The 24,619-nt window shown below is 29.9% G+C and overlaps 3 protein-coding genes across 5 annotated transcripts; all 3 read right to left on the reverse strand.

The window, feature by feature from the left end:
* Window positions 1–1,421: 1,421 nt before the first annotated feature.
* LOC129298976 (uncharacterized) lies at window positions 1,422–14,238 on the reverse strand. Its single transcript, XM_054937414.1, has 10 exons — window positions 14,017–14,238; window positions 13,539–13,606; window positions 13,241–13,474; window positions 12,755–13,112; window positions 8,415–9,131; window positions 7,149–8,003; window positions 3,186–3,746; window positions 2,154–3,007; window positions 1,766–1,826; window positions 1,422–1,654 (listed from the first exon to the last, which is right to left on the reverse strand). Exons 1-8 carry the CDS (start codon window positions 14,236–14,238, stop codon window positions 2,192–2,194), a joined length of 3,831 nt encoding a protein of 1,276 aa, XP_054793389.1. The 3' UTR covers window positions 1,422–1,654; window positions 1,766–1,826; window positions 2,154–2,191.
* Window positions 13,503–21,084, reverse strand: LOC129298975 (uncharacterized). Of its 3 annotated transcripts, XM_054937413.1 has the most exons (5): window positions 20,520–21,084; window positions 20,234–20,398; window positions 19,553–20,119; window positions 14,017–14,731; window positions 13,503–13,606 (listed from the first exon to the last, which is right to left on the reverse strand). In XM_054937413.1, exons 1-4 carry the CDS (start codon window positions 21,042–21,044, stop codon window positions 14,582–14,584), a joined length of 1,407 nt encoding a protein of 468 aa, XP_054793388.1. In that variant the 5' UTR covers window positions 21,045–21,084; the 3' UTR covers window positions 13,503–13,606; window positions 14,017–14,581. The 3 variants fall into 3 exon arrangements, with proteins under 3 accessions (XP_054793388.1, XP_054793386.1, XP_054793387.1); XM_054937411.1 differs by having other exon boundaries at window positions 19,553–20,398; XM_054937412.1 differs by lacking the exon at window positions 13,503–13,606 and having other exon boundaries at window positions 13,971–14,731; window positions 19,553–20,398.
* On the reverse strand, window positions 21,074–24,617 carry LOC129298978 (uncharacterized). The gene is made up of 2 exons (XM_054937417.1): window positions 24,384–24,617; window positions 21,074–21,271 (listed from the first exon to the last, which is right to left on the reverse strand). The coding sequence occupies exons 1-2, from the start codon at window positions 24,615–24,617 to the stop codon at window positions 21,074–21,076; spliced, it is 432 nt and encodes a 143-aa protein (XP_054793392.1).
* Window positions 24,618–24,619: the final 2 nt, after the last annotated feature.

Below are 24,619 nucleotides of genomic sequence, written 5' to 3' on the forward strand. Positions count from 1 at the left end.
AGAACATTGAATCATATTTACAAGTTGTTGATTCAGGTTAAAATAGTTAGCAAAATTGGGGAAAGATTTGTCTGCTTGCTCAAAAAACTGTTAATCTCTGAATATGAAATTAATGTATAATTATATCATAAATATTAATGGATAATATTCTATAAGAAAGCTTATTTAATGCATTTGACCTCTGAATTATATATCAAAGCTATATTTCTGACATGTATGGGTTTTGATATTGTCACGTTGTAACGTTAATTGATTTTTTTGTCTGAATATTTAAATTTTAAATGAATGTTTAGTGATGGGAGACACTTTTGTCCATTGAAAAATTGAGAAATTCAAACTAATCATAGGATTGAAACAAGATGGAAAGGTTGTTATAATGGATCTAAAACACTATCAATGAGTTTAACAAACATGATTGTGTTAAGTTTAACAAGCATTTTTTTTTCATGATAAATTTTTATCTAGAGATACATGACATTTCACATCTAAGAAATTCATTTTTGTTTCATAATTCATCCCCTTCCTTATTCCATTTTATTTTGTAAGCTATAAATAGAACTATTAGACTCTGCTTCCACCAAATTTCCAGCAAAGGATCCATAAAAGAAATGGAAACACATAGCTATATTGGGTTCATGGGTTAGTTATTCAGGCCCAAAGATTGTGGGAGAAAAGAAAATAAAGTCTTGTTCACAAGTTGATTTAGGTTAGTTCATAAAATTGGGAAAAGATTTGTCCGCTTGCTCAAAAATGGTTAATGTCTAAATGTGCAATTAATAATATCATTAATATTAATGGATAAAATTTTATAAAAAAGCGTAGTTAATTTGATGCATTTAATTTATGAATTATATATTATTAAATTGATATTTCTGGCATGAAATGGGCTTTGATTTGATCATTTTATAACTTCAATTTTTTTATTTGAAAAGTTTAAATGAATGTTGATGCAAGATACTATTGTTGATTGAAAATTTAAAATAATTTAGCTTAGTCATATTTGAAACAAGATGAAATGGTTTTTATAACGAATCCAACAACACTATCAATGAATTTAACTAACATGGTTGCATTGGTTATATCTAGCAAAAGGAAAATCTCTCCCAATGAAGTAAACAAAGGTTTGAATATCTCTTAGTATCCACATAAGAAATTGATTGTATTAGCCCTAATAAATCAACAAGTTTAATAATGCATCTACTTGTCATTTGGATAATGGAAACTTTGTTGCATCTCTCTTTCAATTAATTCCTTGTTTGCCTCTGTTCTATGAAACTAACAACAGAGCTAAACCTAGAAAAATATCACAAGACTCGTGCTCGTAGGTGTATAAAGCAAATGATGCATGATCAGTGAAGTGATCAAGAGAAGATGTCATCCATGAACTCTCTCATACGAAAATATCTTAAAATGCACACACATTCTCATACGACAAATGTTCATTTCCAAAGCAGAGTCACTCAAACAATTGGTCCAAAGTTCCTTCTGATTCAAATATAAAGGTCACCACCTCATATTGGAATTCAATGAAGTTTTCATGTCTAAACATTTTACAACTTAATCTGCAAAGGAGACACCACACACAAACTTAGCCTTCAATTTCTACATCATCAACCCAAGGAAAACGACATGGACGGTTCCAATCTCCCTCAACCTGCATAATTTCAAAGAATAATAATATATACAAATTAGAAAGTTTATTTTGAGTTATTATTTCTTCTCTATCTAATCAACACTACAGTAGCTAGTATCACTTACTACTTACTTTAAAGCGTTGTGACTGAGGAGCAGAACCAAAATAAGCTTGTCTTGTGAAACATGATTTCCTGAAACAATAAACACATAAATTAAACAAAGTAAGCAACACAACTCCCTAGTCTTTTCAATTTTCATCCCAAATATCTTCTATTATATACGTTATAACTCTGTGCGTGGATGTAGTCAACTATGTTACATTATAGCCCCACATTGAACTAATAAACGATGTTAAGTTTTGCTCCAATCATAGAAACAAAGGGACATTTAATAGGTCACTTTAAGATTGAAGGCAATAGAAAGAGATCTAGAGAGAGAGAGTATAAACAACTATCAGCGTAAATATGGCTATTAATGATTATGTATTACTAAAGTAGAAGCAGGTATTAATTATATACCTGCCAATAGCACTGCAAAATTTCTCATTTATATTAACTCAGCAGGCTGCCTTCTTAAAGGCCTTCTCCATCATGGCTCTAAGATTCTTATCCCCAAAACATCGAATAGTCACATTATCCAGTGCATATATATCAGCATGAGAGAAAACCTTCATCCGGGAGCAACCGTATATTGAAACTTGTTCCAAGGATGGGAATTTCAAATTGTAAGTCCCCGGGTAAAAGCTATCTAGTCTTGGCAGAAGTTCGAGATCCAACTCTTTGAGATTCTCAAATGCTATATCATCTTGATCCGATTCATCTCCTTTAGCCACTATTTCTTGGATCGATTCACAATTCTTTACAGACAACTTTGAGAGTAAAGATAAACTTTTTGCAGTCGAAGATGTGAACAAATATACCAATCCATCACACTTCCTTATAGTCAGACCCTTTAGACTTGTGAAAGACACAGTAGAGGGTGCCAAGTTCATTAAGCAAGGACAATCCTGCACTATCATGGTTTCCAAGTTTCCCAGTAGTGGGGCGTGCTCTAACCCAATGGAATTAAGCTTTGAAAGAGAAATCAATTTTAAGGCTTTTAGTTGTGAAAAGAACACATCAAAAAAGCCATCCAGATCAGATCTCTGAGTGGTGCATATCTCTTTGAAGTTACTATGAGACAATCTAAGCTCTTCTAAATGGGGCATTGATTCCTTCAGGAAGAATCTATCTGGAAATTCATTTGAATCATCATTAAAGAATTTCAATTTGAGAAATTTCACTCCTTTAAGAAGCTTTTCCTGGAGCAGGGCTTGCCAAATCTGCATGATGTGTTTCTTGCTGAGTGACAATTGCTTTAGGTTGGGAAGAACCTAGAATCAACAAAATCATTTTTAGAAAATGGCAATAATAAAGGGTAAATTAAAAATATTTAACACCTCAAAATAAGACTTTGCAGTGTAGTTGTAATCTAAAATGCTTGTATTAAGGTGATTGATGTAAATCATGATTATTGAAGATATTTTAAAAATGTGATAATAGCAAAATTACCTTTTCTAATGTGATAGTGGCTTCGGTATCTTTTGCAAAGTGATCCTGACCTAATGGTGGAAAATTCTTCAGCTGACCACAACGGTAGACAACTAATTTTTCTAGCTTAGGCCATTCCAAATTGTCAACTGTTGGGTGGATGCACTTGAGCTCTGGCAATGTATGGAGCTTCAGCATTGTTAAGCCAGCAAAGATAATTGAGTTTGAAGTTGCTACTCCTGAGATTGTTTCATACCAGGCAACAATTTCTACTAACTGTTCACAGTTTTTCACTTTTAGTTCTTGGAGGCTTTCGAGTTTGCCTTGGGGCAACATGGGGCTCAAATCGAATATGGCCTTGGCAGCATTACAATCTCGTACTGTTAAATATTTCAAGTTACAGAGGAAGGGAACCAATTGAGAGGGAATCACGTGTGTCAAAGATTGGCAACCATGCACTGTCAGATTCGTCAAGTTACAGAAGCCTCTATTCGGAACAGGCACAACACGCTGCCATATTTCCAGTAGCTCTGGGTGATCACAAAGCTCCAAACATGATATATCTTGTGCACAGTTTGCATGCTGCACAAGCAAAACAATTGAAGCAGTCGAAGTCGACTATTAGTGTATATGATTTCTATGAGGTCCGTTTTGGACATCAACAAATAGCAACAAGACATGAGTGAGATGAGATTCCTTTCTGAGAACTCGAATGACTTGAATAATTATATAATGACTTGAATCATTATATTTTCTCCTTTTTTTAAAAAAAATATATAATTCAGATTAAGGGGGGAAAATAAAGATAAGATTGAAAAGGAAGGTTTCTCTTTGCCAAAAAGGACGGAGTTCTTGAGATTTCCGTCACTTTTTATTTATTTTATCTTTTCGCGTGATCTCTTTAATTTCTTATTTTAAAATCAATTCATGATTATTTTTTTAATTTTTAAAGAACCACATATAATGTTTAAAAGAAAAAGAAAGGCTTATGTACTTATCCTTTTATGAGGTCAAAAAATGTACTTATCCTTGTATATTTAATATAAATAATTCATATGCTTTGGTTTAATTATTGGAAACAAATACCTTAAATTTAAAAAGTTAAGTATATAAGTTTTTTTCTTAAATAAAAACCTAATTATATGACAAAAAATGAATATTTTATGAAAAATCAATAATCTCTTTATCTCCACCTATAATAAGCTTGGCACAACGTAGGTTTGGTTGTAGCCTTGTAGGATTTGCTGGACAAAAAATACATAATTATTGTTTCACATATATATGTCAAAAAAAAATAGTGACTGTGAAGTATTATTTTACTTTGAAAGAAATTCGTGTAACTAAGTAATTCCTTCATAATATTTTATCCTAAATATAAACATACTCTCAAATGGTTAATGTTATTGCTAACTAAAATGATTTGATAAATTCGGCCAAAAAAATGATTTGATGAAAGGAAAATCCACATCCCTTCTACAATAGCTTAATCACAGAAATCTTCATTCTATTTTTAAAATCATTATAAACCTCTCTCAAATCAAAAGTAGCAAGACACAATCCTTCCCTTACTTTTAAAATTGCACTTTCATCCAACCAACCAATTATTGACAGTTAAATCACATCTTTTCGATCAAAATATCATAGTTTAAAAATCATTTATGTTATAAAAAAAACAATCCTTAGGAAGATAGTTTTAACTTCTACTAACCATTTTTAGATTATTTAGATAAGCAAACTTGTTTATTTAGTAAATTTTTAAATTTTAAATTCATAAGTCGGATAAAATAATATTTCAAACAACCTAAGTATGTGAAAAAATTAATGAAAGGAGAATTTAATCTAAGAAAAGATAAATTAGTTGATACCATATATGTTGATTTTATTTTAAATTAGGGTGAGTGAACAATTATATTATGAGGTCAGAATAATAAATTAAAATATTTAACATAATGTTATTAACAATATTAAAATTTACACTAAAGTGTAAATAAAAAAATGCAGAGAGGAAATGTCTGTAATTTTAAAAATAAATAATTCATTAATTTCCCTCAATGTATGAACTTGGCCCAATGTAGACACGGTTGAAAGCTTGCTTCACAAAGCAACTTAGTATTATCTTACCAACAAGAGTTGGCCCAATTGGTAAGCGATTCGGTTCCGTTTAAGGTCTTGAGTTTGAGCCTTGTGTATGCAGAAAATTTTCGCTAGGAGACTCACCCACTAAAGCTCCGGTGAACCGGGTGGGCAACCAAAAAAAAAAAAAATTAGTATTATCTTTGGAAGATATGTGTTTGCAAAAAGAAAGTGTTAACAAGCAAATAAGACCTTAAACTCTTGCTCGAAAATCACCCTAGATCCTGAACTCTTAAAATATGCAAAATAAACTTTAAACTTTTAAATTCATAGCAAAATAAATCCTGATCGCTAATTTTTTTTAACATCATTACTGTCTACACGGATACTGTAATAGTCAGGGTTAACCACGTGGACAGTAACAGTGTTTAAAAGATAACGCTTATGGTTTATTTTGCTATGAATCTAAAAATTTAGAATTTATTTTGCATATTTTAAGCGTTCAGGGTTCAGGATAATTTTCAAGCAATAGTTCAGGGTCTTATTTGTTCATTAACCTAAAAAAAAAAAGCTTGTTACTATCAAATATTATTCAGCTTTGAAATAAAGTCTTATAATTATCAATTGTTCATCTTTGAATAATGATACATTAGGATCTTATATAATACTTCTCTGAGTTTCATTAGAATTATAATTGAAAATAGTAAATAATTAAAATTTCTTCAATATTGTGGAGCAAAATATCAACCAATTGTCACTTCTCCACTATTGTCTCCCAACTTTCATTGAGATTTAAATGAATATTACACTTGACAAAAAAAAATATTACACAATTTCCCCATTTTCATTTTTAACGTAAAAATTAATCTTTCCTTTATAAGAAAATTTAAATATTCATAAGTCTCAGCTTAATTAAATTTATTTTAACATAAATCTCTATAAATTTACAAAGTAATTACCTTTAATTTAGTTTTAACTTTCATAAATTTTAATTAATTTCAACAATTATATGTAATGTTCATAACCAATATTAGCATTGCACTAACTCAGATAATAGAGGGATGTAAGAAGTCAAGGCTCAAGCCCACCCAATGCATCAACAACTATATGTAATTTTCACCTTTACATCTTATTGAAAGAACAAGCTTCAAATTTATAGTTCATTTAAAGCAAAAACAAAACAAATAAAACAGGTTGTTCTTTCCACCCAAACGTAGGCCGAATTGTCACACAAGATAGATGAGAGAAACTCCAAAAGAAGTTTCCTCTTTTTAATTTTCTTATGTTTTAAATATTGTTCATCTTTTTTTATATCAATTTAATATTTTGTTTTGTTATCTAAGAATATCCAAATCTAATAAGAAGCTAGAACTAATAGCTCTGAAAATAAAAATAAATGTGATTTGTATGTTAATGTGCATCCTGGCTAGTCAATGTTCTGATACTTGAAAACAATATATATATATATATATATATATGTTATTTTAAAGAATAATTTTTAAATTTCCATCCAATCTATAAGCTTGTCCTAAACTTCGGCTCGATTGTATGATTGTTTTGAAGCAATTTCATATTATCTTTGCTGATATTTAAAAAAAAAATAGTTATGATACGCATTATTGGAAAAAATGGAGGTTGCCGAACTTATGTAGTACTCAAGTACTGTTTGTTTGCCAATCAAACTAAGATGCGAGTTCTTTTATCTGTTCCCTCAAACAAACTCGTTATTAGAATGTAATTTACCGTAACAAAGTCAACTAAAAATTATAAAGTGTTTTATATTGTGCGACATATTAAAAAAATTAATTATTGACACCTTAAATTTATATAAAAGGATTTGGGAAACAAAGGTAGTATTTCTGCCAAATGCATAGCAACAAAAAAGGATAAAAGAAAAGAGAAAACACTTGCCTGTGAGGAAAAGAGCAATTTTATGTGGCCATTTAGATCAGGGCCGCAATATTCTGGACCATAACTTGTGTTTTGGGAAGGCTTTGCCGATACTCGTAAATGTCGAGATGCATTTATGGATCCGCAAGAGAAAATTCTCATTCTAGGGCATTCATCAACAGTCACAAGTTTCAAACATGGGAAGTTCAGTGTAGAATTCCCTGAGTGAAAGCTTCCAAGTCTTTGGAGAGAGTCCAAAAACAATACTATGAGCTTCCCAAATGTTAACTCATCTTCATCAGATCCATCATCTTTTTTAGGCACTATTTCTTGTATTGATCCACATTTGCCAATGACAAGCTCTTCAAGTAAAACTAAACTCCTTGCAGTTGACAATGTGAACAAGCAGACCAATCCTTGACGTCCATATACAAACAATTGCCTTAATTTCGAAAAAGATAAAGCAGACGGCACCGTGTTCCTCAAACAAGGACATCTCACCACCCGCAAGGTTTCTAAGTTTTCAAGAATTGGGGAAACCCAGGACTGGTCTAACCCAATGGATTCAAGACACTGCAAAGACATCAGTTCCAATCCCTTGAGTTGTGGAAACAACATTCCCAAATCAAAATCTATATCACGTCTCTGAGAGCTGAAAATATCTTTGAAGTTACTACAAGCCACTCGAAGATTTTCTAAATTGGGAAGTAATTCCTTTCGGAAAAATTGATATGGAAATCCATCTGAATAATCATGGAAGCATTGCAACACGAGAGATTTCACTTTGCGAAGGAAGTTTGCCTGAAACGGTGCCTGACAATTAATCCTCATGATGTCTTCCTTGTCAAGTGGCAATTGTTCTATGTTGGGAAAACCCTAGGAACAACCAAATTATCATTAGGCTAGAAGGAAAACAATAAATGGTTCTATTACAGAGATTTTCTTATATTTATCAATCACACGAACAATATTTATGGATCAATAAAATTATTATTAGAGTCCTAAAAGCTAACAAGAAGATTCATTTCAGTCATTTCCTCTTATCAGTTCCCTTGGAATATCTCTTCTTAGCATATTTTAATCAAGCGTGTACTATATATGTTCGACGTGTTTCAAATGAAGCACATCCTTTTCAAGTTGATATAAAATTTAAAGTATACTAAAGTGGAAAACATTGAGGAGATTATATATGCATATGCGCATTCAGGAGTTAACATGACAATGAGAAAAGTAATGCCTTGGACAATGGCTTTGAGGGAAAAATAAAAAAGTAGTTGAGTATAAAACCTTTTCAAATGGAACAATGGCATCCCCATCACTTGGATGATCCTGATCCTCAGTCGGGAAAATCTTCAATTGATCGCAGTGATGCACATCTAATACTTTTAACATTGGCCATTCCAATTTGTTTAGCCATGGACATGTGCATTTGAGCTTTGGCAAACTAAATAGCTCCAAACTTGTTAAGCTGGGAAAGATACCATAGTAGGTAGTTGCTCCACCTAACATTGTTTCATCCCATGCAACAATTTCAACTAACCCCTTACACCATCGCACTTCTAGTATTTCAAGCCTCCCAAGTTTGCCATGGGCCATGGACGCTGGAAACAAGCTCTTGAGGCTGCTGCACCCATTAACATGTAATTGTTGTAGCGATTGGAAGCTGAGAAATTCTTGAGGGTCCTCATTCCAAACATGCTCCAGATCAGGGAGCTGTTCCAAGGTCAATGTTTTCAAGGGAATGGAGAAGAAGGAAGACAAAGATCCCACTTCAAATATTGCCTTTACTGAGCCACAATTCCGTACTTGTAAATCTTCCAAGTTACAAATCAAGCCAAGCAAATGAAAAGGGATCACATTTTTTGATAAGAAATGACAACCATCCACTATCAAAGTCTTCAACTTACTGAACCCTCCATCAGGGACTGGTGTTTCACGTTGCCATATCTCTTGCAGCCCAGGGTAATCTCCAAGCTCCAAATTTTGCACATCACGTAGTGCAACCTGCCCAAGCAAAACAGTTCATACATCCAGACAATTACTTATTGGTTCGTTGAGTTTTATTATGTGCAAATTGAAGATAAATGTGATTCATTGTGGTGGGGGAATTTAGGTACTTGTTCACGCTTTTCGCTTTGGACGTGAGATTTAGCAGAATATTACTTCATCAGCGCCCCTCTTCAACTATATTATTACAAATTAAACTTTAAGCCACAACAAAACAAAAATACATTTCAACTTAAATGCATTTTAACAAGAATATCATTAAGCATATAATGGAAGGTAACAGTAATCCACAACAAAACAAATATCATTTTAGCAGCAGTAATTATTTTTCCTTTAATAAAATTTAATTTAAAAAATATATAACAGTTTTTATACGTAACGGTAATTTCAAACAAAATATGCATTAGCATTTAGCATTATGATATTGTAATTTTAACAAAACTTTTGAAATCGACAGGATTTTTTTTTTTTGACACAAAATATGTTTTGTCCATTTTCAAGACAAATTTGTTTCAAATATATTACTAAGCCATCCGACTGCACTTGCAGTAGAACAGCACGTAATGCAAAACCGAATATTTGCTCTTAGAAAGTAGAATCAACAAACACAATGGAAGTTAGAAACCATTTGGAGGGAGGCTAGAATTAGAATCAACAAATTCAAATTACAGCATGCCCCATGTCAAAGTGCAAGTATCGAGGAATGATATTGCAAAATAACTGAGAAATTGATGGATATGTTATGTATAAGATGCAAGTTGGCGGATATATATATATATATGCGAGGGCGGAAGGAATCAGGACTTATTTGATTGTAAAATACTTACGAATTTCATAGGGAGACTTTATCAAATTGCTATAAAACATGTTGTTTCTAATGTTTAATTTGTATGGGATAATAAATTTCAGAATAAGATATCTTGTTTAAGTTTTTAATATGCTTGGAGATAAAAAAAAAAGGGTAAAACTTATAATCTTATATAATTAACATACTCCTGTTATATTAAAGCAAGACGAGTGTATTTTAATTTATTAATAAAATCATTAACAAAAATTATTTATAGAATCTTAAAAGTATATTAGTTTTTCCTATACAAAAATTATTATCTAAATTTTATAATAATATTATAAACATTTTTTGTTTGGAACTTCATATATTTTTTATTTATTTAGTTTCTAAATTGGCTCTTAAGTTTTAATAACTTATAATACACGGGGTGCATGGGTTAGTAAATTCTGTAATAAAATATACATTTAAGTTTTTCATATACACAAGGATAACGAATTGTAAAATTTTAATTTATGTGAATAAAATATTTAAGAATAAATTAAAGTGTTGTTTATATTTTCAATATGGATTATGATATATATAAGTAACCCTAAAATAAAACAAGCTGTTTGTTTTATTGGCATCCATCGTGTGAGGTAATTTGTGTTAAAATAATACAAGGTTTTATTTATCTTCTTAACGTGTATGGAGAAACAAATTCTAAATTAAATCAATTTGTTTATGCAATATATGGAAGAAAAACATTTAAAACAAAATATGCGTTTTAGATTTTTAATCACGTATATAACGATTTATACAATTTAGAGAATAAAATTAGTTTTTTTTTTAAATCTAAATGTAACAGGTTAACAAATACTAAAATAAATTAAGTTTTTTTTACATTTTCTGAAAAAGATAGTTATTTATTTGTAATTTTGTTATGACTAAAATATACAAAACTCCCTGATTTTTAAGGTAGTATTATAGAATCACTTTACCTTTAAAAATTTAAAATTAATCTTCCAAACATTTTTTTTTATCACAGACTCCACTACTGTTATTTTTTAGTTATTTATATTACTAACAGAAGTTACAATATGATATTAAGGAAAACACTTAATGAGTCAAAATTATAAAAATTGATTTACAACAAGTTACTTTAAAAATTGAGTTACAATGAAATAAAAATTATAAGAACCAAGTGATTAAATAAGTAAAAATGATGAATTAATTGTTTACGTTTTTTGTATGCACAGGCCACAGGGCATCAATTCTTTTTATAAGCCAAGGTAACAAACTGTAAGATAAGTTGTATGAGAATAAAAGAGGAAAGTTTATATTCTTAATATGCATGGACAACAAATTCTAAAATAATTTATCTAAAAATACAACAAATTTTTATCTGTATTATTAATAAATATGCACGGGCATAAGATTCTAAAATAAAGTAAGTTATTTATTCATTCTCAAAGAAACAAATTTTAAAATAAAAATACATTTTAAATTTAAATTTGTATAAATTGTTGTCTATATTTGGATATATCTTGTCACAAAATCTAAAATAGAATAAATTGGTTATTTTTATCTCCTAATTTCTAATCACTAAGAACATCTCTGCATCTAATATGGTCAAGCTCAACAAACAAGGGGACTATTTGTTGATGTTGATGGTTAAAAAAAACTTACTCCCTTCATTATTTTAAATAGTTAAGGGTAAAGATGTAAATTTAACCATTTGTTATTTTTTCTAGGAACATCTACTGGTAACCTAAACTATCAGGTGGTGCAAAATAAATCCTCAATTTCAAAAAACAGAGCATCCAATAACCTGCCATTAACTTCACCTAATAAACATTATGTAAAGCTCACAAATGACACGTGGTGTTGCAAATTTAACTACGAACTATTTTTCAATGAGCATTGGAAAGCCTCAACTATAAAAAGAGTGACCATCCAACACTTTCCCATCAATTTGTCTAAACACAGTTTATTTACATACTTATGAGACTAATAATACGTCAATTTTTCTAATCTTTTTGCATTCGTTCTTAGTTTTGTTAGAATTATAATTGAAAATAGTAAATAATTAAGATTGCTTCAATATTGTGGAGCAATATATCAACCAATTGTCTCTTCTCCACTATTGTCTCCCAACTTTCATTGAGATTTAAATGAATATTACACTTGACAAAAACAAATATTACACAATTTCCCCGCTTTCATTTTTAATGTAAAAATTAATCTTTCCTCCATAAGAAAAATTAAATATTCATAAATCTTAGCTTAATTAAATTCATTTTAACCTAAATCTCAATAAATTTACAAAGTAATTATCTTTAATTTAGTTTTAACTTTGATAAATTTTAATTAATTTCAACAACTATATGTAATGTTCATAACCAATATTAGCATTGCACTAATTCAGATAATAAGGCTGGGGAGAGAGATGTGAGAACTCAAGGCTCAAGTCCACCCAATGCATCAACAATTATATGTAATTTTCACCTTTACATCTTATTGAAGGAACAAGCTTCAAATTTATAGTTCATTTCAAGCAAAAACAAAACAAATAAAAGTGGTTGTTCTTCCCACCGGATCGTAGGCCGAATTGCACACAAGATAGATGAGAGAGACTCCAAAAGAAGTTTCGTCTTTTTAATTTTCTTATGTTTTAAATATTTTTCACCTTTTTTTATATCAATTTAATATTTTGTTTTGTTATGTAAGAATATCCAAATATAATAAGAAGCTAGAACAAATAGCTCTGAAAACAAAAATAAAATTGATTTGTATATTGATGTGGGTCCTAGCATAGCAACAAAAAGGATAAAAGAAAAGAGAAAACACTTGCCTGTGAGGAAAAGAGCAATTTTATGTGGCCATTTAGATCAGGGCCGCAATATTGTGGACGATAACTTGTGTGTTGGGAAGGCTTTGCTGAAACTCGTAAATGTTGAGATGCATTTATGGATCCACAAGAGAAAATTCTCATTCTAGGGCATTCATCAACAGTCAAAAGTTCCAAACATGGGAAGTTCAGTGTAGAATTCCCTGAGTGAAAGCTTCCAAGTCTTTGAAGAGAGTCCAAAGACAAAGTTTTGAGCTTTTGAAATGTTAACTCATCTTCATCAGATCCATCATCTTTTTTAGGCACTATTTCTTGTATTGATCCACATTTGCCAATGGAAAGCTCCTCAAGTAAATCTAAACTACTTACATTTGACAATGTGAACAAGAAGACCAATCCTTGACATTCATATACAAACAATTTCCTTAATTTTGAAAAGATAAAGCAGATGGCACCATGTTCCTCAAACAAGGACAATTCTCCACCCACAAGGTTTCTAGGTTTTCAAGAATTGGGGCAACCCAGGACTGGTCTAACCCAATGGATTCAAGACACTGCAAAGACATCAGTTCCAATCCCTTGAGTTGTGGAAACAACATTCCCAAGTCAAAATCTATATCATGTCTCTGAGAGCTGAAAATTTCTTTGAAGTTACTACAAGCCACTTGAAGCTTTCTAAATTGGGAAGTAATTCCTTTCGGAAAAATTGATATGGAAATCCATCTGAATAATCATGGAAGCATCGCAACACAGAGATTTCACTTTACGAAGGAAGTTTGCCTGAAACAGTGCCTGACAATTAATCCTCATGATGTCTTCCTTGTCAAGTGACAATTGTTCTATGTTGGGAAAACCCTAGGAACAACCAAATTATCATTAGGCTAGAAGAAAAACAATAAATGGTTCTATTACAGAGATTTTCTTATATTTATCAATCACACAAACAATATTTATGGATCAATAAAATTATTATTAGAGTCCTAAAAGCTAACAAGATTCATTTCAGTCATTTCCTCTTATCAGTTCCCTTGAAATATCTCTTCTTAGCATATTTTAATCAAGCGTGTACTATATATGTTCGACGTGTTTCAAACAAAGCACATCCTTTTCAAGTTGATATAAAATTTAAAATATACTAAAGTGGAAAACATTGAGGAGATTATATATGCATATGCGCATTGAGGAGTTAACATGACAATGAGAAAAGTAATGCCTTGGACAATGGCTTTGAGAGAAAAATAAAAAAGTACTTATGAGTATAGAACCTTTTCAAATGGAACAATGGCTTCCCCATCACTTGGATGATCCTGATCCTCAGTCGGGAAAATCTTCAATTGATCGCAGTGATGCACATCTAATACTTTTAACATTGGCCATTCCAATTTGTTTAGCCATGGACATGTGCATTTGAGCTTTGGCAAACTAAATAGCTCCAAACTTGTTAAGCTGGGAAAGATACCATAGTAGGTAGTTGCTCCACCTAACATTGTTTCATCCCATGCAACAATTTCAACTAACCCTTACACCATCGCACTTCTAGTATTTCAAGCCTCCCAAGTTTGCCATGGGCCATGGACGCTGGAAACAAGCTCTTGAGGCTGCTGCACCCATTAACATGTAATTGTTGTAGCGATTGGAAGCTGAGAAATTCTTGAGGGTCCTCATTCCAAACATGCTCCAGATCAGGGAGCTGTTCCAAGGTCAATGTTTTCAAGGGAATGGAGAAGAAGGAAGACAAAGATCCCACTTCAAATATTGCCTTTACTGAGCCACAATTCCGTACTTGTAAATCTTCCAAGTTACAAATCAAGCCAAGCAAATGAAAAGGGATCACATTTTTGATAAGAAATGACAACCATCCACTATCAAAGTCTTCAACTTACTGAACCCTCCATCAGGGACTGGTGTTTCACGTTGCCATATCTCTTGCAGCCCAGGGTAATCTCCAAGCTCCAAATTTTGCACATCACGTAGTGCAACCTGCCCAAGCAAAACAGTTCATACATCCAGACAATTACTTATTGGTTCGTTGAGTTTTATTATGTGCAAATTGAAGATAAATGTGATTCATTGTGGTGGGGGAATTTAGGTACTTGTTCACGCTTTTCGCTTTGGACGTGAGATTTAGCAGAATATTACTTCATCAGCGCCCCTCTTCAACTATATTATTACAAATTAAACTTTAAGCCACAACAAAACAAAAATACATTTCAACTTAAATGCATTTTAACAAGAATATCATTAAGCATATAATGGAAGGTAACAGTAATCCACAACAAAACAAATATCATTTAGCAGCAGTAATTATTTTCCTTTAATAAAATTTAATTTAAAAAATATATAACAGTTTTTATACGTAACGGTAATTTCAAACAAATATGCATTAGCATTTAGCATTATGATATTGTAATTTTAACAAAACTTTTGAAATCGACAGGATTTTTTTTTTTTGACACAAAATATGTTTTGTCCATTTTCAAGACAAATTTGTTTCAAATATATTACTAAGCCATCCGACTGCACTTGCAGTAGAACAGCACGTAATGCAAAACCGAATATTGCTCTTAGAAAGTAGAATCAACAAACACAATGGAAGTTAGAAACCATTTGGAGGGAGGCTAGAATTAGAATCAACAAATTCAAATTACAGCATGCCCATGTCAAAGTGCAAGTATCGAGGAATGATATTGCAAAATAACTGAGAAATTGATGGATATGTTATGTATAAGATGCAAGTTGGCGGATATATATATATATATGCGAGGGCGGAAGGAATCAGGACTTATTTGATTGTAAAATACTTACGAATTTCATAGGGAGACTTTATCAAATTGCTATAAAACATGTTGTTTCTAATGTTTAATTTGTATGGGATAATAAATTTCAGAATAAGATATCTTGTTTAAGTTTTTAATATGCTTGGAGATAAAAAAAAAAAGGGTAAAACTTATAATCTTATATAATTAACATACTCTTGTTATATTAAATCAAGACGTGTGTATTTAATGTATTAATAAAATCATTAACAAGAATTATTTATAGAATCTTAAAAGATCCAAATGTTAAGGCCAAGTATATAAGTTTTTTCTATACATATTTTTTATTTATTTAGTTTCTAAATTGGCTCTTAAGATTTTAATAACTTATAATACACGGGGTGCACGGGTTAATAAATTCTGTAATAAAATATACATTTAAGTTTTTCATATACACAAGGGTAACGAATTGTAAAATTTTAATTTATGTGAATAAATATTTAAGAATAAATTAAAGTGTTGTTTACATTTTCAATATGGATTATGATATATATAAGTAACCCTAAAATAAAACAAGCTGTTTGTATTATTAGCATCCCTCGTGTGAAGCAATTTGTGTTAAAATAATACAAGTTTTTATTTATCTTCTTAACATGCATGGAGAAATAAATTCCAAATTAAATCAATTTGTTTATGCAATATATGGAAGAAAAACATTTAAAACAAAATATGTGTTTTAGATTTTTAATCACGTGTATAACGATTTATACAATTTAGAGAATAAAATTAGTTTTTTTTAATCTAAATGTAACAGGTTAACAAACTAAAATAAATTAAGCTGTTTTTACATTTTCTGAACAAGATAGTTATTTATTTGTAATTTTGTTATAACTAAAATATACAAAACTCTCCCGATTTTTAAGGTAGTATTATAGAACCACTTTATGTTTAAAAGTTTAAAATTAATCTCCCAAACATTTTTTTTAACCACAGACTCTACTACTGTTATTTTTTAGTTATTTATATTACTAATAAAAGTTACCATATGATACTAAGGAAAAAACATAACAACGAGTCAAAATTATAAAAATTGAGTTACAATAAAATCAAAACTATAAAAATCAAGTGATTAATAAGTAGAAATGATGAATTAATTCTTTACGTTTTTAGTATGCACAGGCCACAGGGCATCAATTCTTTTTATAAGCCAAGGTAATAAACTGTAAAATAAGTTGTATGAGAATAAAACAGGAAAGTTTATATTCTTAATATGCATGGGCAACAAATTCTAAAATAATTTATCTAAAAATACAACAATTTTTATCTGTATTATTAATAAATATGCACGGGTAAAAGATTCTAAAATAAAGTAACTTATTTATTCATTCTCAAAGAAACAAATTTTAAATAAAAAATACATTTTAAATTTAAATTTGTATTGGTATAACCATTCATATTCTACAATTAATTGTTGTCTATATTTGGATATATCTTGTCACAAAATCTAAAATAGAATAAATTGGTTATTTTTATCTTCTAATTTCTAATCACTAAGAACATCTCTACATCTCATATGTTCAAGCTCAACAAACAAGAGGACTATTTGTTGATGTTGATGGTTACAAAAACTTACTCCCTTCATATTTTAATAGTTAAGGGTAAAGGTATAAATTTAGCCATATATTATTTTCTAGGAACATCTAGTAACCTAACTATCATGTGGTGTGAAATAAATTCTCAATTTTAAAAACAGAGCATCCAATAACTCGCCATTAATTTCGCCTAACAGACATTGTGTGAGGCCCACAAATAAGATGTGATGGTGCAAATTTAGCTACAAATATTTTTCAAGGAGCATTGGGAAGCCTCTACTATAAAAAAGGGATTATTCAACACCTTCCCTCAATTTTGTCTAAACACCATTTATTTCATACTTATGAGACCTACAATTGTGTCAATTCTCTTAATCTTCTTACATTTGTTCTCAGTCTCAGCGTCGAAAAAAAAAGATTTAAAGAATTTTTATCTAAAGACATTCATGAAAATAACATCAACAAAATAGAAGAAATAATTCATAGCCAAAATAAACTAGAGCCAAACTTCTTCCACGTGTAGTAAAATCAAGCTCCTACTTCATTGGCATTATTTCGTGTGTCTTCAAGTAAAAACTCTTTGAACCTCTTCTCAAGTTGAGACTCAGAATGCATACAAGAAGATTGGAGGGATTGACGTATTCTAGATCTCATAAGTATGAAAATAAACAATATTTAATCAAAATTGATGGAAGGTGTTGGATGGTATGTTTTTTACAGTAGAGGCTACCCAGTGTTCCTCGAAAAATAATGTGGCTAAATTTTTCACCTTTACACATGCTAATATGGAGTGATACATGTCATTTATAGGCCCCACATAATGTCCGTTAGGTGAAATTAAAGGCAGATTACTGGATGCTCTGTTTTTTGAAGTTAAGGATTTATTTTCGAACTACCTAATAGTTTAGACTACCAGATGCTCTTAAAAAAATAGTTCATAGCCAAATTTGCTTCTTTACCCAATATTTAAACACAGTAAAATGTGAAATTAATTGATGATTCTAAAAAAATAGTAAGAAAAAAAACGTAGCTTTTTTAAAACAACTGTAACGAACAAATCATTTTCATACCTTTCGTTTATATATAAAATGTTCAAATAATGTAACAAAATAAAATTTTTTTTTTAACAATTCAAAATTATCGAATATTTTTTCACCAAAAAATTTCCCAAGCATCTTATACCAATAAGTGGGCCATTTTTCTTCCTAAACCATTTTTTAGAAAAGTAAAATCTCCCTCCATTAATAGATCATTAATGGAGGGAGATTTTTGCTCCTCTAGAAAATGATTTAGGGGGAAAATACTCACCTATTAGTACAAGGTGCCTAGTGCTTCTCGATAGAAAGTATAGAGAGAAAAATGCACTTTAACCTGTATAAAAAAGAAGAAGACAAACATACTAGAGACTTAGGTTGTTAAGACCTGTTTGGTTTCTTTTTAAAAAAAGTTTTCTGTTGTTAAAAATCAAAAAATTTAAAGAACTCATTTGGATAAGTGTTTTAGATTTATTATTTTTAAAATGTTCTCATTTTTTTAAAACAACAAGAAATGGAAATGTCTTAAATTTGTTTATTTCATTTTATTTCTATTGTTTTCAAAACATACTACATTTTATTATTGAAAAATATAGTTAGTTTAACTAATTTCTATCATAAACTACTACTATTAATTATAGCAATCATCACTATCAGCTTATTTTGCACCTAAATTGTTTTTAAATTAACATAGCTAAGCAGATTTTCATTTTATTTTATTTTAAAAATAATTTTAAAACTGTATAATAAAAGTTTTTTGAAACAAAAAATTAGATAAGAAACCAAACAAGTCCTAATATTCTCAAACATGCATACATTTGTAATTAGCTACGCATACGATTGTATCTCACACCAGACGCTATTACTTGTTTTTTTTTTTTTTTGGTAAAATTATCACTAAAAACAGCAATCACATAATGTTCTATTGATGTTTACTTTAAAAATTATTCATGATACTAAAAGAAGTTTTAAAGAAAAATGTCTTTTTAAAATAACTGTTGTATGGTGTGACATTAGGAAAATTATAGTTACTATTTACGGTAAACAAAAAACATTTTAATACCTTTCATTTATATATAAATAATCAAATAATGTATTGATAAATACAGATACACACACACACATACATCAAATGCATATATTTTCTTTCCCACGTAAAAACCTTTTTCTCCGATGTTAGAAAACTTGCAACTTTTAAACTACAGTATCTTGTTGGAAGGTGGTGATTTAACTTAAAGACAGTAACAGTGATATATATATATAGAGAGAGAGGGGGGGGGTCATTTATTTTATACCCAAATCATGCCCTTCAATCACATATACTCCATTAAGACAAAAGGATATAAACTGGTGGGTTGATGCACACAAACAACCAAAAAATCCATCTATCAAAAATGAAATTGGAGAGTGAATACTGACCTTCTCGTCAAACAATTTCTGCACTGTTGTGTTGAGATCACTATAGCTGTGCCAAGCATCTTCGTCCCTTGAAGCTCTTATTCCTACAAAGTAGGGCGCCCTTACTACTCCTTGAGAGAAACGTTTCATCTTCGGGCATTGTTCTATGGTCGCTTCTCTCAGAGCTGAGAATTCTAAAGTGGCATTCCCCGAATAAAAAAACACCAGCCTTGGTAACTGACTCATAGTTATAAATGTAAGCCGTTCAAAAATTATCTCTTCTGGAGTTGACTCACCGCTCCCATGATTCACTATTTGTGCTATTGATGTACAATCAGTTATCTCCATTCTTTGAAGTCGCACCAAACTTTTGGCTACTGAAGATGAGAACAGAGAAACTAACCCATGGCATCCACTCACTGTCAATTCTTCCAAATTGCAAAATGATACCGCAGAAGAAGGCACCAGAATAGTCAAACGATGACAATCCTTTATTTTCAGGACTCTCAGATTCTTGCGAAGTGGGTCCACCCAGGAATTATGTAACCCAATGGAGGAGAGCATCGGCAGGCCCAGCATGTATAACTCCTTCACTTGCGCAAGTATATTGATGACATGATTAATATCTTCAGGTCTTTGAGAGGGAAACATCTCATCCAATGCATCGAAATTTATTATACAAAGAGATTCTAAATTAGGTACCTTCTTAAAGAATTTAAAAGGCAGAGTAGCTACTGCTTCATAGGAATCACCAAAGTTTAGACCCAGGGCTTTCAGCTTGTGAAGCAGGTCATCAAGAAAATTTCCATGTGATAACATCATCATGTCTTTCCCATTGAGGGTTAACACTTCCAACTTTGGAATTACCTATTAGTGAAAATTAAATGGACAAAAAAGAACAAGGATAAGGATTGCTTATATAGATATTTTCTTTTCACAATACGAGAACAAAAAAGTGAAGGAATGATGGAAATGAAGATCAAATTACCTTTTCATCCAGGAAAAGAGGTTGCGTGTTAGTTGTAATATCAGCTTCATACTCACATCCTACTTCTCCACGGTGACTTTGAAAATCTAATGCGAATGTGTCCAGCTTATTACAATCACACACAACTAGCATCTGCAAGCTGGGACATTCCAGAGTAAATCTTCCAGGATAAAAAAACTTGAGGCTTGGTAAACGATACATCATCAAAGTGGTTAAAAAATGGAATTCAAATTTTCTGCTCGCTCCATCAGCTACTGCTTCTTCCTTTCCAAACATTTCTTCCAAGGCAAAACATCGGCCTATATCAAGTTTCTTGAGTCTCATAAAATTTTTTGCCAAAGATGCTGGGAAAAGAGATTTTATTCCCCCACAGTCAGTGACAACTATTTCTTTCAGATTTTGAAAACTTATAGTCCTACAAGGATCTTTACTCCATATACACTTCAGATTCCGCAAGCTCTTTAAAATCATTCTTCTCAAGTGAAAGGGCTTTCCATTTGTTTCTGTCAACCTATTACCATCCATATCAAAAATAACCTCCACTGGACTTGAACTTACTTGCAACTCCTCCAAGTTCTTAAAGAAGGAAGTAAGTTAGAAGGGAACACTTGTGACAGAAAGGAACAATTCTCCACTATCAATGTTCTTAGATTGTTAAAGCAGTTGTCTGGTGGGGAAACTTCGCCCTGCCATAACTGCTCTAACTCAGGATAACAAGAAAGTCTCAAATGTTGACAAGATGCAAAAAGAACCTGCAAAATCAAATAAATTCAAATGCCATTAGGCTAGTCTAAATAAAGTAATTAGAAAACAATTTTTTCTTGATGAAAAAATCATTTAAATGCCCTGAGGCAAGTCCTTATATTTTGGAAAATAAAATTATAAAAGAGTAAAACTATTTTAAAATTGTAATATTGATAAAAGTTTTAGTAATTAGAAATATTAATACTAAATTTTAACATAATTTTAATCTTTATAAATTTATTTTATTAAATATGGGGATCATTATTTTAAATGATTAAAACTGTAAGGATTGAGTTGTACTAAGTGAAAATTCAGAGATTAAATTACAAGTCAAAACTATAAGGATCAATTTACAGCAAGTCAATTTAAGAACTGAGTTATAATAAAATTAAAACTATAAAGACTAAATGATTGAAGAAGTTGAAATAATGAATTAATTCTTTACATTTTTAATATACACAGACCACAGGGCATCAATTTTTTTTTTTAAAATAAGCCAGGGCAACAAATTGTAAAATAAGTTGCATGAGAATAAAACAGAAAAGTTTATATTCTTAACATGCATGGACAACAAATTTTAAAATAATTTATATAAAAATACATAAAATTTTTATTTATATTATTAATAAATATGCACGGATAGAATATTCTAAAATAAAGTAAGTTATTTATACAGTCTCAAAGAAACAAATTTTAAAATAAAAAAATACATTTTAAATTTAAATTTGTATTGGTATAACCATTTATAGACTACAATAAAGGTTGTCTATATTTGGATATATCTTGTGACAAAATCTAAAATAGAATAAATTATTTATTTTTATCTTCTAAGTTCTATTCACTAAAAACATATCTTTGCATCACATATGGCCAAGCTCATCAAACAAGAGGAAGGTTTGTTGATGTTGCTAGTTAAAAAAAAAAATTACTCCCTTCATTAATTTAAATATTTAAACATAGCAAAACATGAAATTAATTTATGATTCTAAAAAAAAAGTAAAAAAAAAAAACATGGCTTTTTTAAAACATCTGTAACGAACAAATCATTTTAATACCTTTCGCTTATGTATAGTGTTCAAATCATGTAACAAAATAAAATTTTTAATTTTGACGATGCAAAATTACAGAACATTTTTTCACCGAAAAATAAAATTATTAAGAAAATTAATGAATATTTAAAACTGAAATATATATATATATATATATATCAAATACATGTATCTTTTCACCAAAAACAAATACATGTATTTTCTTTATCACATAAAAAACTATTTTCTCCGATGTTAGAAAACTTGCAAGTTATTTGTACAGTCTCAAAGAAACAAATTTTAAAATAAAAATACATTTTAAATTTAAATTTGTATTGGTATAACCATTTATAGACTACAATAAATTGTTGTCTATATTTGGATATATCTAGTGACAAAATCTGAAATAGAATAAATTGTTTATTTTTATCTTCTAAGTTCTAATCACTAAAGACATATCTGTGCATCACATATGGCCAAGCTCATTAAACAAGAGGAAGATTTGTTGATGTTGCTAGTTAAAAAAAAAAAATTACTCCCTTCATTAATTTAAATATTTAAACATAGCAAAACATGAAATTAATTTATGATTCTAAAAAAAAGTAAAAAAAAAAACATGGCTTTTTTAAAACATCTGTAACGAACAAATCATTTTAATACCTTTCGCTTATGTATAGTGTTCAAATCATGTAACAAAATAAAATTTTTAATTTTGACGATGCAAAATTACAGAACATTTTTTCACCGACAAATAAAATTATTAAGAAAATTAATGAATATTTAAAACTGAAATATATATATATATATATATATATCAAATACATGTATTTTTTCACCAAAAACAAATACATGTATTTTCTTTCCCACATAAAAATATTTTCTCCGATGTTAGAAAACTTGCAAGTTATTTATACAGTCTCAAAGAAACAAATTTTAAAATAAAAATACATTTTAAATTTAAATTTGCATTGGTATAACCATTTATAGACTACAATAAATTGTTGTCTATATTGGGATATATCTTGTGACAAAATCTAAAATAGAATAAATTGTTTATTTTTATCTTCTAAGTTCTAATCACTAAAGACATATCTGTGCATCACATATGGCCAAGCTCATTAAACAAGAGGAAGGTTTGTTGATGTTGCTAGTTAAAAAAAAATTACTCCCTTCATTAATTTAAATATTTAAACATAGCTAAATATGAAATTAATTCATGATTCTAAAAAAAAGTAAAAAAAAAAAAACATAGCTTTTTAAAACATCTGTAACGAACAAATCATTTTAATACCTTTCGTTTACATATTAAGTGTTCAAATCATGTAACAAAATAAAATTTTTAATTTTGACGATGCAAAATTATAGAACATTTTTTCACGAAGAAATAAAAGTATTAAGAAAATTAATGAATATTTAAAACTGAAATATATATATATATATATATCAAATACATGTATATTTTTCACCAAAAACAAATACATGTATTTTCTTTCCCACATGAAAACCATTTTCTCCAATGTCAGAAAACTTGCAAGTTTTAAACTAGAATGTCTCGAAGAAGGTAGTTTAACTTAAAACAGTGGACCCACTTGTTTTATACCCAAATCATGCCCTTCTATCACATATATTCCATTAAGACAAAAGGATCATAAAGTGATATGACAACGCACACAAACCACTAAAAATTCCAACTATCAAAAATGAAGCTAGGGAGTAAATATTTAAATTCCACCTATCATAGAGTGCTAGTCTAAATTTAAATGTCATTAGGTTAGTCTAAATAAAGTAATAGGAAAAATAATTTTTTATCACTGAAAAAAATCTTCCCCTTGACTTGGATAATTGATTATAATATTTTTAAAAACACGGCGATAACTTTGGAAATCACTATATGTGTGTTTTAATGATGAAGTGGGTATGTATTTGTGACAGGGAGTGTGTCGATTGTATATATAAGGGGGGAAGTAACAAAATAGAAGAGCATAGTATATTGCATCAACAAAGAAAAAACAAGAAGAGTATAATATAGAATTTTTATTTAGAAATCAAAATTAATTTTATTAACTTTAATGTACAAGAAATTAGAACATACCATGTCTGAAAAAATCTTTTGGATTGTGGCATTCAAATCACCTTCCCAATACCATTCATCTCCCTCCTCTACTTCTACAATATTGACTTTTTCTAAGTTTGGTGTGCTCACAATTTTCTCGGAAAATTTTTCCAACTTAAGGCAATTGCTCACTATCACCTTTTCAAGACATGGAAAGATGAATGCAACATTATTCTGAGAATTACAAAAACTTGTGAGGTTTCTTAGAGACATCA

Source organism: Prosopis cineraria, unplaced genomic scaffold (genome assembly GCF_029017545.1).
Source record: "Prosopis cineraria cultivar Desert tree isolate PC_DT_omini unplaced genomic scaffold, ASM2901754v1 PC985, whole genome shotgun sequence".
Lineage (NCBI taxonomy): Eukaryota > Viridiplantae > Streptophyta > Magnoliopsida > Fabales > Fabaceae > Prosopis > Prosopis cineraria.

Bases quoted from the DNA above. Each gene is read 5' to 3' on its own strand.
- LOC129298975 (XM_054937411.1), bottom strand. From the start codon at position 21,044: ATGGATGGTAATAGGTTGACAGAAACAAATGGAAAGCCCTTTCACTTG. The intron at 20,399-20,519 runs GTAATTTGATCT...TTTCACTAATAG, and splicing joins CTCTTTTCCTGGATGAAAAG to GTAATTCCAAAGTTGGAAGT. The intron at 14,732-19,552 runs GTCAGTATTCAC...TTGCTTGGGCAG, and splicing joins AGAAATTGTTTGACGAGAAG to GTTGCACTACGTGATGTGCA.
- LOC129298978 (XM_054937417.1), bottom strand. From the start codon at position 24,617: ATGTCTCTAAGAAACCTCACAAGTTTTTGTAATTCTCAGAATAATGTT. The intron at 21,272-24,383 runs GTATGTTCTAAT...TTGATTTTGCAG, and splicing joins AAAAGATTTTTTCAGACATG to GTTCTTTTTGCATCTTGTCA.
- LOC129298976 (XM_054937414.1), bottom strand. From the start codon at position 14,238: ATGTTAGGTGGAGCAACTACCTACTATGGTATCTTTCCCAGCTTAACA. The intron at 13,475-13,538 runs GTTTCAGGCAAA...ATGATTATTCAG, and splicing joins AGGATTAATTGTCAGGCACT to ATGGATTTCCATATCAATTT. The intron at 9,132-12,754 runs GCAAGTGTTTTC...TTGCTTGGGCAG, and splicing joins AATTGCTCTTTTCCTCACAG to GTTGCACTACGTGATGTGCA.